Source organism: Neovison vison, chromosome 1 (genome assembly GCF_020171115.1).
Source record: "Neovison vison isolate M4711 chromosome 1, ASM_NN_V1, whole genome shotgun sequence".
Taxonomy (NCBI): domain Eukaryota; kingdom Metazoa; phylum Chordata; class Mammalia; order Carnivora; family Mustelidae; genus Neogale; species Neogale vison.
The window spans coordinates 181665150-181680840 of NC_058091.1; the positions used below are offsets into that span (position 1 = coordinate 181665150).

A 15691-nucleotide genomic window follows, 5' to 3' on the forward strand; every position below is an offset into this window, starting at 1 on the left:
TATACACCTATGTTTCCAGTATAGGGTTTCAGCACAGCACTGTATTGTGACAGACCTGGCCTTAATCACTATGATCCCCTATCCAGAAATTTATCCCCTTGAAATCCTCTGGTGAAACATAGCCTATCTTCAAGTCACTTCCAAACCTTGTTGGTCAAAACTGTGGTTTCAGCATATGGTGATCAGGGATTTTTTTTTTTTTTTAAAGTGACAATGGATTTAACCCTCACCCATGCTACTATAAGGGAGTTGACAACATTTCTTGTGCTTTAGCTTAGACTGATTTAACTTGAAGGTAGATTCAACTCTAGGGATTCACCACTGTGATCAGAAAGGAACACATCTGCCTGGACTGAACCATAGGAGGCACTTGTTTTCATTTACCTGAGACGCCACTTACTCACCTGAGATGCACCCTAATCACCATTCTGCCCAATATGTACTTACCTTGACTTGCTTGGGATGATGGCTCATTCTCAGCATGAGGGACAAAGTGATAGGGAAGTTAATGGGATGGGAGAAAGGAATGCTGAGTTTACCTTCAACTCAGAGACAGTCTTCCCAGGAGGAATATAAGAATTCCAATTCTAAAAAATTGTGAAATCTGAGTCATCTCATCATCAGCTTAATGAGGTCTGGGAATTGACTCATATTGTCCTCTCGGTAGGGATTGTCCAGCCCGTTTTTGTTTTTGTTTTTGTTTTTTTATAGATTGTGTAACAGTGTGGGGCAGTGTCTTATTGAAACCAGTACCTCCTAGCTGGTAATAAAAATGCATTCCCCCAAAGGGTAACGTCAGGCTTGGTTGGGATAAGCAGGACTGTCTCAGTGCTCTGGAATTTCACTGAAAAGCTTTCAGGGCCCACAAGTGATACTTACATTGGGTTGGAGATGGGAGAAGAAATAACTCGTTAAGGCCAAGTGAAGGTTGATCGTGCGTTTCCAGCATCTGGTTCTTTTGAGGATACAGTAAAACTGTCAGTCACTTATCTCTGTGTCACCTGCCCAGCTCAGCATCCTGCTGGCCTAGCAGGGACCCTTCCAGTAAACATTTGTGGAAAGAGGAAGGTTGGATTATCTGCCATTAGGGTCACCACTAGGGCCACATTCTAGTGGTCCCTGAGAAGTTCAGCATATTTTGTGAGAACTCAATACCAGTTTTGATGGTTGGGCAGAAAAGAGTCTTTGCCATCGCTACAGTGAAGGGTGTGGGACAAAGACAGGCTCACGTGGTATTGTGGAAAGCAGATAGCGACCTCACCAGGAAGGCAGGAGAGCTGACGGAGGATGAGATGGAACGTGTGATTGCCATTATGCAGAATCCAAACCAGTATAAAATTCCAGACTGGTTCTTGAACACACTAAAGGATATTAAGCATGGAAAAAAATACAGCCAGGTCCTGGCTCATGGTCTGGACAGCAAACTCTGGGAAGACCTGCAGCAATGGAAAAAGACTGGGGTTAAACAGGGCTGCAACACTTTTGGGGACTTCAAGGCCAACACTTAAGATCATAGGCTGCTAAGGCCGCACCACGGGTGTTTCCAAGAGGAAATTTAAATCTTGAGGCTTTATCTATTAGTAAATTGTTTATGTATCAAAAAGAGAGAGAAAGGAAAAAAGAGGAAGACTTGCTTTTGGTTTGGTTTGGTTTGGTTTTGTCTTGTTTTTTAGTTGACTCTTGTAGCCAATGTCCCTGAAAGGCCTTATCTTCTTGGTTAGAAAAAAAGAAAGAAAAATACCTGGTTTCTTCTTTTTCATGATTTAAACAAGACCTGTTATTTCATCTCCGTTGTCAGTGAGTTCAGCTTTATTGACAGTAACTTTAAAGTGACAGAGGGGCCTTGTGGAACCATCCCATTGCCCTCCCATGCTCGGCCAGTCTTTGCTGTTTGGATTCTATTATGGTTTCAGTCCTCTGCCACAAGACCTCAAGGGGGAGGGGTTCTTGTGGGAGTGAGCTCTCCTGTGTTAGGAATTCACTTACTTGATTTTCTGTAGGATCTTTTTTTTTTTTTAAGATTTTATTTATTTATTTGAAGGAGAGAGCATGAATGGGGCATGGGGGGTAGAGAGAGGGGCACAGGAAGAAGCGACTCCCTGCTGAGCAGGGAGCCTGACAGTGGGGATGGGGGCTTGATCCCAGGACCCTGGGATCTTGACCTGAGCCGAAGGCAGATACTTAACAACTGAGTCACCCAGGTGCCCCTGTGCCATCTTTAAAGTTGACAAAACTCTAAAACTGAATGGGCCCTTACATGAATTTCTGTGTGAGACACTGCAGAATGAATCCCACATCAGTCAACATGTATAAACGATCACTAGGAGCCAAATGCTGAGCTGAGAGCCATGGAAGAACTCAGATGTTCCCTGTGCATAAGGAATTTAGTCTAGGAGTTGGCTAAATAAGACATTTGCCCCAAGCTAGGGGTACCTTAGCTCTGCCAGGCCACATAGCAATAGGGCTTCCTCCAAACAGATGGGTAGCTTTTGGTGAGTGGTTCCTGGGGGAGGGTCCTTTCTCGGTATGCAGAGGTGCTATACAGGATAGCAGCACCTCAGACTCGTGCACAAAATTCAGGAAACACATAAGTAAATGCCAAATGGATTATGGAGGGTCTACACACGCTTACTCTCCCTACTTAAGGAGGACCTCACAAGTGGATTACCGTCTCGTGCTTTTTTTTTTTTTTTAAGATTTTATTTAAGAGTGAGTATGAGAGGTGAGATCATGAGAGAGGGGAGGGTCAGAGGGAGAAGTAGACTCCCCACTGAGTAGGCAGCCCCACATGGGACTCCGTCTTGGGACTCCAGGATCATGACCTGAGACAAAGGCAGTCACTGAACCAACTGAGCCACCCAGGTGTCCCCCATCTGATGCTTTTGAAGAATGGGGATAATGTGTATGTCTTGGTGAGGGTTAGGGTGGGCAGAAGTATCTTCTAAAGCCCCTTAGCCTTCTAAAATTCAGAGTCTGGGAATTCAGCTTGATGGTAAAATTAAATAAAGCCCTCTATTTCAAACCAAAGCGATGTCTTCCTATTAATATGGCAAAGACTTCCATGTGCCTTTTGTCACATCACGCAGTTCAGTTACGAACTGAGCTCTTTGAACATACTTCAGTGATTTTGAGCACTTTGAGAATGGAAGACATGGAAGGTTGGGGAATGCTGATGTACTAAGAAGTGGAATGCTAACTCCAGTGAAAGAACACCCACCATCTGTAGGGATGGTTAACTGGCTACCTTGTCAGATACACTTGGTCTTGATTTTGACACTACTGCGGTCTTACTAGAATGGGCCGGAACTGTCACATACTGTGAGAAGTGGTAAGAGAGCAACCACAAAGTTTCAGCTAACCACTCACATTTCCTGCCTGTGAGGTCATGTGCAGGTAAAGGCACCAAATGGTGAGAAATGAGGATTCAGAGTAGCCAAACGGTCATCACAATGCTATCTTAATATGTTTCCCTTCATGTTCAGCCACCCTAGAGCTCTCACATTCTCAGAAACGTGTCTTGTGAATTCTGTGCTTTGCAGACTGGTACAGAAGAAGGTCGGTCCATGTAAAACACCATGTATTCTCTCTTCCCACATTCCTCGCCCTCCTCTTTCTTTCCCAAACTAAAATTAGTGTCCCTGGTCCCTAAGATTGAGGGAGCTCAGCTCCCATGTCCACCCCACTGGTTACCCTCATTTGTTAGTGGTACAGGGTGCAAACCCTCCTCACTTGATTTCCCCTCTAATCCTTCTGTCACCAAAGTCAGCCCTCGTTGTCTAAAAGCCTATTGATCATGATTAGATACCAGCACTCACCTAAACCGCGTGGTCAGTATAAAAATCACTAAGATCCTTACCCCGCCCGGGAGCTCATTGAGCTATGAGGGGGCTCGATGGAGGGACAGATGGTTTGGGCGGGTGGGTGGGTGGATGGCAGGGGAAAGAGAGACAAGGATATGAGGATGGGTGTGTACCCTGAGGCATCCTCGATGGACAGATCTTAGCTTGAATCCCAACTCAGACAGATACTGGTTGTGTGAACTTGGGCAAGGTGGATGATATCTGAGGGCCTCAGATTCCAGATCTGTTAAGAAGGGGTGTCATAATTCCTACCCAGCCCAGGTGGCTGCATAGATTAGAGACTGTAAATGGCTCAGAGAAGTGCTTGGTTAAAATATCAACAACCCCAAGTGGGACCTATATATAACTACCACAGTGGGTGGTAAATGACACAAGAGAAATGCAAACAAAGGGGTGGGGGCTCGCAGCAGAAAGGCTCACACCTGGCAGAAGGCCATGCGTGAGCGTGTGTGCTGAGCACGTGTGTACACAGGCCCTCCCAGCCTCTGGGTGATCTGTTGCCCCAGCACACAGCTAGCCTGCTGGAGCCGAGCGGTGTGGGGCCCACGGGCACACACCTGGGAGCCACCCAGCTCCCACAAAATCGGACGTTTACCTGTTGCAGCAGGCATGACCTGGAGCTCATGCCCTTGAGGGATCAGCGGAGAGGCAGCAGAATGGAGATCTGGGAAGGGCACTGCCATCCAAGTTGACTTCCGTCTGCTATGGGGATTGAACATTATTCCCTCCTCCAGAAAGCAAGGTGTTTTCATCGGTTTTCCTTCCACCCCCTTCCCCGGATGTCTAAGATCAAGCGTGCTTCTCTCTTCTCCAGCTCAGAGGCTGAGAATGGTGTGGAGGAGAAAAAGAAGATCTGCAAGTCGCCAACAGTCCAGTCCCCAACCCCGTCCATTGAGGCCGAGTCCCCAGACCAGAAGAGAATCCTTTCCTTGCGGTGAGTCCTCATGGTGACACTTGGTTCTCTGGGGCCTCTCGGGAGGAGGGGCTGCTGGGAGGAGCCCATGTTTCTAGTTTGGTGGTGGTGGCTGAGAATCAGGATCTTGTGTAGGCGAATAAACCCCTGAGAAACAAGCAGGGTGTCCGTCTTTGATATCCTGGCACCAGTGCTTGCCCTCCTGTCTCATTTCTTTTGGGTGGCATCTTTCCTCCTTCTTGCCCCAGTCTACTGCAGAACACCTGCCCCATTCTTCAAGGACAGATCTTGCTACCAGATAAAGCCAACATAGCCCCCTGTCTGGCATAGACCTCGGAAGCACCTGGAAAGGCTGGCCAAGGAGCCCTCAAGGCCCGCCCAGCTTGGGCTTCTCTGCCTGTGCGTGTGCTCACCTGCTGCCTCGCTGTTCTGGCAGCCACCTGCCTGGGATCCCTGGCCAGGGTGTGCATGGCTCAGGGGGCCGTCTGCTTCCTGGGGGCCGGAGCTGGAAGCCGGCAGCAGTTTGGTCATGAGGCTGGGGCAGGGGAACAGGCCATTCTGAGAGGAGCCATGGTCCCTGGCGCTCTCTCAGACTCCAGTTATGTGTTTGCTTTCACACGGAAGGAAGAAGAAGGAACTTCAGCTTGCTTTTCTTGCCCTGAAAAGAGAATGGGTGTACCTATGGTCAGTTTCGGGAAGTGTGGCCAGGGATCTGTGCCGGGTGGTGCGGGGGAACTGCTCTCCTTTCTCCTCCCTGAGACTGCATCTGTCAGAACTGCTCCTTTGGGGTCTTGTGGCCTCTGCTGAAGGGTAATGAAGTAACTCCTGCCTTTCCCTTTCCTTCCTGGCTTCCCAGCCCATTCCTTCTCTCCAAATCCTTGCTTCATTCAAGACCAAGCGTAAGTCTCATCGCTGTGCCTGAGATTTTTCTTTTCTGGCTTCCTCGTTCTCTCGTCTTCAGTTCTGCATGGCTGGCTTGACACATCTCACACCTATAGCTGTTTCCTGTCTGAGCATCTCCCCTTACTCACCACTAGAGTCTCTGGGCAAAGGCACAAAGTATGTCGTTTCTTGAATCTTTTTACCATTACTGGCTGGCTCCAGCGGGGGTCTTGGAAAAAGTTGCTTTGACCCCACCTCCCCCAGGCTTCCGATGAGAAGCACACACTCATCGTGAGAGTGGCTTATTAAACAGTGTGGGTGAGTTGCCTGTGTGGTCACGGAGAGCCCCCCACATGCTTTACTGCTCTGCTCTCACTGTCTGGAAATTCCTAATTTTTGAGTAAGAGGCCAGACATTTTCATTTGCACTGGGCTTTCCGTCTCCTTCATAGTCACCTGTGAGAAAAGCGAGTACCACAGTTCCGAAGATACAGAGATAGCAATGCTATGTAAATCAGCAGCCCTCCTCCCCCTTTCACAGAGCGCTGTGCTATGCAGAAGTCCATTCTGCTGGTGGCTCTTGAATTCGTCAAGTATACAGCTGCCCTCCTGGGTGCATTTGCTGAGTCCTTCAAGAGGTCGTTTCCTTGGCAATTCCATTGACATTTACTAATGTGAACCAGTAGAGGTAATTAAATCAGATTAGTGGATAGTATAAATAGTAGGTAATTTGACATTTGTAAAAAAAAAATAATAATTTTATTTTGGAGTACAGTCTTTACTCATAATTTCAAAGAGAAAAGTAATTGCTAGAATTCAGAAGGAATTTGTATCTGTGAATGGTTTCAGTGGTCAGTAGCTAAGTCCAAATCTTCACCTGTGGCTAGAGCAACTTGGATCCAAACTGTTGGGGCTGGCAAGGGCCCAAAACATCCGATAGCCTGTTTTTTCATAGCTGAGAGACCCAGAGTCTAAAATCTGACATCAGTCATTTCTGTCTCTGAGTCGTACCCTCAAACCTCCCGAATTATTCAAGATTCTTACATCTGCTTTGAAAAAAAAAAAAAGAAAGAAAGAAAAGATTCTTACATCTGCTTTGAACCAAATAGTAGTTTTAACTGAGCCTCTTTGTAAGGAATCATATTGTGGAATCATGAATTTCCTGTGCTATTTTTCCCAATAATCAAAAATAATCCCACATAATTGTATCCTAAAAGTTGGTCCTATGTAGACCTCAAAAAATCATACATGCATTCTACTTTGAAATGATTCTGTGTGTCTGTAGGCCTGAAGACATGTGCAAATTCGCATATGTACTCAAACGGAGAGCCAGGATCAGAGTCACCTCAGAAATACCTCTGCCCTCACTAGAACAAAGGAAGACTTGACTTTCAAATACATTCTTCATTTTTATCCTGGTTTCACATCTGTTTTCCCCACTCTGGGATGTTTTGTCTCTCTTTTTCTCATACCCACCTCCTGCTCATCCTCTGGGACCCAGTGTATTAAACCCATATAGTGCTATTGAGCCCCTCTTCTCTTATCTCCTGTTGGACTTTGTATCTCTCTACCTGTCCCCAATACCCCTGGTATGTATTATTTGGTGCTAAATCTTGTACTGCCTTTTAAAAAAAGATGTCTGATGAATTCTTGGGCTCCTTAAGGAAAAAGACTGCCTTGTATGCCTCCTGGGTTTAATAAAATGCCCTCCTCAATTAACACATGTTAAATATTAATGAAAATCTGAAACAAAAATATTCTTTGCTTGAACTATAGCTGTAGTTTTGTTTAATAATTTGCCTATATTGCTCCTCTTTGACTGCTTAAAAGACTTTTGAGATGGTATAATGACCTTCACAGTTCAGCTGATACTTCTCCCTTCTACAAGTTCACATTTCTCCAGTTTAAGATTGCGGCCTGGTGAAATCATCCCAGTCTCCTACACACTATACGTGTAAATGCTCACAGAGTATCATGAGTGATCACCAAGGTCGAGAAGAGAAAAACAAATGTAAGGTTTTCTCATGTGATTGTATAATAATCAAGATTTGTCACAATACAGTCAATGAGTAGCATACAAAATTCATCTTACAGACTCCCTGGATTCTCTTTCTTCAGGTCCAAATCCAGTTTTGATGGTACCTCTTTAGCAAGCGACAAGAACGACTGTAAAGCAGAAAGCAAAAATGAATCTAAGGTGGACAGGAAAAAGTATTCGTCTTCCAGCCAGGTAACTTGGGAAGGCATTGTGCGTCATGTCACGGCAGGGACACTAAACCCAAGTGTGCATCTCCCTGCTGGTCAGGACTCCCATAGGCAGGTGTGGTTGGGAATCTGGAAGAAAGACGAGATTGCCGTTCCTTTGGTTGATTTTTAATCAAGATTGTATTTCCTCAATGACCTTTCAGTATATCCTGGGCAGTGGTGGGTTCCACACCGTGCCCCCTAACTCTGACAAGCACCCTGAGAGCAGGGAACAGTTTGGTCACATGCTGGTCTAATAATTAACTGAGACCAGGAGAGCTTTGATAGCCTTGCATTAAAATAAGAGCCTGATACAGCACCTGTATGAATGGAAGGCTCCCCAGCTGCACCGGGGCTGGGGGGTTGGGGAACCTATGAATAGGATCATGATTCTTGTCCAGGAGTAGTTCATTTTTGCTCTCAAACACCCCCAGATGGGTGTGAAAGCCCAGTTCAGTGTCTTAGAGTGGGGAATACTTACTGGAGTCAATGGTTTGAGGTGGTTATTGACACTTCACCCCTAAATACTTGAATATGTGTTTCCTAAGAACAACAACAACAAAAAAAAAACAAAAACAAAAACAAAAAAAACACAAAAATAAAACAAACAAAAAAAAACATTGGCACACACAAGAAATGTAACTTAACAGTAAATATACCAAAATCGTGTTAACATAAAAACCATTTTGGATTTCCATAATTGTCCCAGTAGTAAATGCCTTTTTTTTTTTTTTTTAAGATTTTATTTATTTGACAGCTGGAGAGAGCACAAGCAGGCAGAGTGGCAGGCAGAAGGAGAGGGAGAAGCAGGCTCCCCCCTGAGCAGGGAGCCTGATGCGGCGCTTGATCCCAGGACCCTGGAATCATGACCTGAGCTGAAGGCAGCCACTTAACAAATTGAGACACCCAGGCGCCCCTGTGGAGGCCTTTATAAATGTTTTTTGCCCCCACCCCCCGAATCCAGTCAGGAGGCATGATTGCATTTATCCATTTATCTGTTGTTTTTAATATAGATCATTCCCACCACCTATTTTTTTTTTCCTTTTATTATGTTCACATTTTTTAAGAATCCATGTTCAGGTTTTTTTGTTTCATGGATTTTTTTTTTCTTTTGGGCCCAGGTTTTTTGGGGGTTTTTTTGTTTGTTTGTTTTTTAAGATTTTTTTATTTATTTGTCAGCAAGAGAGAGCACAGCAGCAGGAGCAGCAGGCAGGGGGAGAAGCAGGCTCCCTGCTGAGCAAGGAGCCCAATGTGGGGCTCGATCTGAGGACCCTGAGATCATGACTGAGCTGAAGGCAGATGCTTAACAGACTCAGCCACCCAGGCGTCCGTGGCCCAGATTATTTTTAAAATCAAGTCATGTAGCTGATTCTCACTGTAGCCATTAAAAAAAAAAAAAAAAAAAAAAAAAAAAACCTCAGGAAAACTTCCGTGAAATACCTAGCTTTAATCCAGGTAATGTTCTGAATGCTGAATGTACTTTTAGGAAGCAGCATGAGGTGACCTACTTTACATGAGGTGTTTGTAGAATAGCTGACTTGTGGGGACCGTCTTTCATCTTCATGACCTTTCTAAATTCCTTAGAGCAGTATTAGGGCCAGTCCTGTCACTGAGACCACTCCTAGTTTGGATAATAAAACATGAAGGGCCTGCTTATACTATCTCTCTGTTCGGCTCACAAGACTTTTTTTTATCAAAAGCATCCTGTCAGGCAGGGGTCCTGTGGAAGGAGGACCAGTTCTACCTCTTAGCCGTGTGGCGCCAGTTCAGTGATTCAGTTTCCCTGAGGCACACTGTCCAGACCCATGGAATGGGGACACCAGTTCCCCAGGTTATTTTGGGAATGGTATTTGTAAAGGCAAGTTACCAAATGGAAATTGCTGGCTGTCCATTGTTGTTGTCACAGCTGTCTAAACACATGTCTTCTTACCGCCCTCGAGAGTTCTCTCCCCCGACACTGACTAAGGAAATGCTCTCACAACAAAAGTAGTGAGAGTGACAATACCAGGTGGTAGGTCTTTCAGATGAATTGTACCATTTAAGCCTTATGGGAGCCCTTTGAGGCAAGTAGTGTATTTGTCCTCTGGCACAGAAGAATTGAGGCTCAGCCAGGCTCCCTCACTCGGCCACAATCACACACCAAAGGAGAGGTGTAGCCAAGACTTGAACTTGGGTTTATCTGACCCTTCAACCTCTGCCCCCCTCTGAAAGTCCTTGTATCTGGAGGGCTCTGAGATCTGCTACCTTCCCTGGTGAGATCCCTTGGAGTTTCATGCCATTTGTTATTAGGGACATCCTTGTCGAGCCACCTGGGCAGAACGGTGACCACCAGCTATAGCATGGTCACAGATGTCTGTCCAACCGGAAGGTCACTAATTTTGTTGGAAAATGAAACCTTGTGCCCTGCCCACTCTGAAGGCTTGTATTGAAGACTGTGAGGTCAGAGAGAAGGAATTCCTAAAGCGACTGTATCAAGGGAGGGGAAATTTGTTAGGTTATTTATTTATTTATTTATTTATGTATTTTAAAGGTGTATTTATTTATTTTAAAGTTTTATGTGAGAGAGAGAGTGCAGGTGCATGAGCTGGGGGGAAGGGCAGAGAGAGAGAGAATCCACAAGCGGACTCCCCGATGAGTGCAGAGCCCACCGTGGTGCTCGATCCCAGCACCCTGAGATCACAACCTGAGCTGAAATCAGGAGTTGGACTCTAATGGGCCAAGCAACCCAGGCATCCCTTGTTTTGTAATTTAAATTGAAGTCAAAATTTACAATGTTTCACCAAGAAATGTGAGTGGTGATGCCTGTGTTGTGTTCTCATTGTAGTACAAGGCCAATATGCACTTCCACAAGTTGTTCCTTGATGTCCCAACTGAGGAACCACTGAGGCAAAGTAAGTTCTGGTCTGTTTGACTTAACTTGAAGAGATGCTAATTGGTTTGGGGGTAGAAAGCGGCCTCCATCTTGGGACTGAAGCACCCAGGGGAACAGGCTTTTGAAAGTCACAATGTAGCAGTGGTGCCAACTTCATTCAGCTGTCACCAAGCACCTGAAGGAAAGTAGACCAGGAACTGAATTTGTCCTCATAACAGGGACCCTCTAAGAGGATTCCAGAATGATCTCCTCACCTCTGTATTGATGGCTGAAATGCACTGTGCATGGATTGTCCTGAGAGTGAAGATAACGAGACTGGAGAAACAGAGAACACTGGAAGAAGGCTGAAAGGAAGCACAGATTCTAATGTGCAGATGTGTCAATCCCTAGATGTGGGGCGCAAGGATCACCCCCAGACATCCTGCTCAGCATGCCAGTGAAGACCTCTGTTCCTCTTAGGTTCATTAGGACCAAGGTTCCATTCTGGCCTCTCAGTATACCCATGTTAAGCAGGAGGCTGGATTCCTGCCATGAGGCCCAATCATGTGGGTCACATGCTCTTCCCACACTGAGACCATCAGTTTCCAAAGGAGTCATTAGTGACCGTCCCAGAGTAGGAGGGGCAGGAATGCCAAAACGAGCTCAAGGTGACACGCCTTCCTTAAAAAGAGGATTTTGAAACTCCATTCTCAAACTCTCGTTTGTAGTGCTAGACTTGCCTGGCCATTTTGAGTTTCATACCAAAGCATGTCAGACTTTGAATTAAAAAACAAACTCTCATGCCCATAGCTTTACTCCACGGAAGACAGCTGACAAAGAGGGGAAAGATCTTTTGAATATGAGTATATTATCTCTGCCAATCCTAAGTCACCAACATATTTACGGGATTTTTATTTCATTTGGAAATTGCAAGTCCTCTTATACCTGTCTGTGTCTGTTTTCCCAGGTTTTACCTGTGCTCTACAGAAAGAGATATTATACCAAGGGAAGCTCTTTGTATCAGAAAACTGGATTTGTTTTCATTCCAAGGTCTTTGGAAAAGACACTAAGGTTGGTATAATTTTTTAAAAGAAAGCTATGCACTTTATTATATGTTGTGAAAGTCAAGTTTGTTTAAGTGTAGCAATGTTGATAAATATTTACTCTTGTTATACCTTTATGTCTTTATTTCCCTTATCATAGTTCCAAATATTACAGGTTCTAAATACCTCTAACTGATACTAACTTCCCTTTTCTCCTAAAGACCACTCTCAGTTTATTTCCTTATATACATAGATCTCTACCACAATCATATGCTCAATCCTTACCCAGATGTCACTAGAGAACTCTCAAAGTTGTCCATTTGGAGAGCGTGCCATCATTTGTTTCAAAGACATATATTAAACCCAAGACCATTTTTTAAATAAATACCGATTTTTACACCTTATTCCTATCACATCAGACATGTAGAAAAACAGGCTTAAGGGAGCTCATTTTGTACCATAACCAGCACCAAAGGAGCAGGAATTAGAACACTTAAGGCCTGGTCTGAGAGAGTCGTACATCCACATTCCCCAGTGGACAATGATTGACAAGTTCTCATCCTCATTAAACAGATTTGGGGGAACACAGGCCCAAGACACCTGAGCTGTTAAGGAGGATAGCCTGGAGGAATTGGCAGCTTTCCCAAGCCACTCCTTCCGAAAGGAGGACCCTGGGACTATGTCATAAGAAGGAAAAAGATAATACCATCCCACTGACATTCTTTCCCTTTGACCTGCAATGTCACACTACAGTTCATTCGGGCCACCAGAACAAGGAGTCTGAGAAACTTCTTAGGTTTGCGTGACCTAATGAGTTGTTAATCCTTCTGATTCATGAACAAGCTGCTTTAATATTCATGAAGTTGCTGACTAAAAACTTTTTGAGTGGTAGTTATGTTTTATTTAAATATTCTCCCTAAAGCCCCTGGCAATCTTTAGGATAATGACTATGTAACAAATACAAGGGAAAATTCTTGATTTTGTTGGTGTTGGGTCCGCCGACTAGCACATTGTTCTGTAGGTCAGACATGTTATTTTGATGTTGTTCTATAATTATGTAGAGTTGTGTTTAGACAAACATTTTGATAAATATGATCACCTGAATCAGTATAACGCAAAGCAGTATTAAGCAGTTTTACTTCGGATTTCTAGACTGCTCAGTTGTAAGAACTTGTTCATGGAGGAGGGAAGGGATTGGGTAGCAGGAATCTCCACAGTTTTTGGTATTTTTTTTTTTAAGATTTTATTCATTTATTTTACAGAGATCACAAGTAGGCAGAGGGGCAGGCAGAGAGTGAGAGTGGGGAAGCAGACTCCTTGCTGAGCAGAGAGCCTGATGCAGGGCTCGATCCCAGCACCCTGGGATCATAACCTGAGCCAAAGGTAGAGGCTTTAACCCACTGATCCAGGAATCTCCACAGTTTAATGTGATAAGATGATTCCCAGGAATTTAGAGCTAACACCTCTGATGAAAGCAGCAGGGCTGGAGATATTAGTGAAGGAAGAATGAGTCTTTGTTAAGGGATGGGGGAATTCTTAAACTCAGTAAGTGTACTTTGAAGCTAATATGATCCTAGCAGTGGTTTTAAAATCCATTATCTACCTAAAAGAGAAATGACCAGACCAAAAAAAGAGAAAAGGAGTGGCCTAACACACTGGTTTTCCAAAAAGGTAGTAGCGGGGTTGCTTTTGCATGTGCTATAGCTCATCTAAGAGACAAGGGGTTAAAAATCATCAGGAGGTAGGAACTTGAGAACTGTAGTAGTGATCTGTACATTTCTTCCCTTCCCAGGATGGTGGCAAGGAGATTGGGGCCACAGATCTGTGGCAGAATTCCCATACTGCCAACAGAACTGGGTCCAACACGATCCCGCGTAAACTAAAGGCAGTTCACAATTCACTCTAGGGAGGGAAATTCTAAGCACCCTTCCCTGGAAAAATATTAACAAAGTGCAGCCTTAATGTAATCAGGACATTTTGGTCAGTCTGACTGCATTTTCAGATACTGGTAAAATTAAATGCATGTATCATATCCCATCTAGACTCAAACTGAAAAATGATTTATACTTTATTTCTCACATGTGATCTGGTTGTCATTTTATACTTATTAAGCAGTTGATTGAAAACTCCTTAAGAGTGTTCCATGCCTTAGATTATGAAAAAAACCAAATGTGTAGTCTCTGTGTGCTTGTGCTGCTGCTCAGAAACAAAATTAAACTCATTTTTATATCCTCATCCATCTTGGCAGACTTAACTTTTTTTCCCCCAAATTTATCCTAATGTTTACCATATGAGTTATCTCCTACACTTCAAAATTTTGGGCAGTAGAGTTTTTCAGCAATGGTTTTTAGGAAATATCTCATTAAGATTAGCCCCTCATTCTTTTTTTTTTTTTTTTAAAGATTTTATTTATTTATTTGACAGAGAGAGATCACAAGTAGGCAGAGAGGCAGGCAGAGAGAGGAGGAAGCAGGCTCCCTGCTGAGCAGAGAGCCCGATGCGGGACTCGATCCCAGGACCCTGAGATCATGACCTGAGCCGAAGGCAGCGGCTTAACCCACTGAGCCACCCAGGCGCCCTAGCCCCTCATTCTTCCATAGTCTTCCCATCTGGAACTTGGAGGGGCAGTAGAACATCTCTGTCTCATAAACCTAAATACAGGAAAGACAGTGTTCAGAATTAAAAGCTCAGTTTTCTTCCTTCAAACTGACAGTACTAACCTAAGGCCCTCCTCTTCCCCACTGACCTTGTTGCTCTCTTCTAGAATATGTGAAGCATTTTTACAAGATAATGTACACTTGAATAAGTGTATCTGTGGAGGGAGTCAGTTCATTTTACCGTGGATGCAAGTGACTCTTTATCATGATTAAAGTGATATGGCCCATTTCTTTTTGAAACCAAACTGGCTTGGGGGGATATAACATAAAAATATTGGAATATCTATTCTTCATGTTATCTGCTACATGCTTGTAATACACTGGATGAAAAAGAACCCACATTTTGGATTGGATTGATTCAGATTCTCTCATAACCCATTTATGACCTTGGACAAGTCACCTACCTCTGTAAACACATGTCCTAGTCTCAGAGCATGTACTTTATAGGACTGTCCTAATTAAAATGACATTCTCATCTGTTCTAATTCTCTATTGTTCAAACCAGAGAAGTTGTTTAAGTTCTTTTATTTCACTCATCCTCTTTTTATAAGATGAATGAGGAAATGAATGACTTTTTTTTATTATTTAATGTGGAACATTTCATGAATTTCCACTCATCTTTGCACAGGGGCCCTGCTAATCTCCTCTGTATCATTCCAATTTTAGTATATGTCCTGCCAAAATGAGCACAATACATTACTTTCTTAAAGAGTGCTAGGCATTTTCCATATATTATCTCACTGAATCCACAGAAAATCCCAGGAAGCAGGGAAGATTATCTCCATTTTACAAATCAGAAACCTGAGACTTAGAAAGTGTGGTTTGTAAGATCGAGTAGGTCAACGCAGATAGTATGGACTGTAAAAAGTAAAACAGCCAGTGGTTTTATCAGCAAAATGGGTTTATTCAGGAACGGGAGAGAAATCGCACTTTGAGCCATGCAAAGCTCTGGCAAACCATACGCAGTCGAGATCAAAGGAGAGAAATATTAAATTATAGAGCAAAGGAGGAAGTTGGGGGGTGGCTTCTTTGGACAAAAGCTCATTGAAGAGAATTGAGCATTCATGCCTTCTCATTGGCTGAGCTTGTTGCTGGGCAAGGAAAAATCCTTCCTTCCTCTGGCTGGGGTGGGTAGTCAAGTGGGCTTCTTCCTGTTGGGGTCTGCACCTGAGGACCAGAAGTGGTACAGGAGAGCTCCCCCTTCAGGCGTCCAGATTGCATTTTAAATAAGGTTTCCTTTAT

General features: G+C 44.1%; 1 protein-coding gene, 1 non-coding gene and 1 pseudogene across 8 annotated transcripts in view; 2 read left to right on the forward strand and 1 right to left on the reverse strand.

The window, feature by feature from the left end:
• The window catches only part of LOC122895833, a 39637-nt pseudogene extending 38071 nt beyond the window's left edge, over positions 1–1566 (forward strand).
• Positions 1–15691, forward strand: part of GRAMD2B (GRAM domain containing 2B) — a 111872-nt gene that overhangs the window by 80166 nt on the left and 16015 nt on the right. For 6 of the 7 annotated variants that reach the window (XM_044264040.1, XM_044264012.1, XM_044264045.1 and 3 more), the window contains exons 2-5: positions 4675–4794; positions 7773–7884; positions 10723–10789; positions 11717–11820. In XM_044264040.1, the coding sequence (XP_044119975.1) occupies positions 4675–4794; positions 7773–7884; positions 10723–10789; positions 11717–11820 (403 nt within the window). Of the gene's footprint in view, positions 1–4329; positions 4795–7772; positions 7885–10722; positions 10790–11716; positions 11821–15691 lie in introns of those variants that run through there. The other variant, XM_044264021.1, reaches the window with a different exon arrangement.
• On the reverse strand, positions 15034–15139 carry LOC122897937. Its single transcript, XR_006382735.1, has one exon. It is a non-coding gene; the product is annotated as a U6 spliceosomal RNA (small nuclear RNA).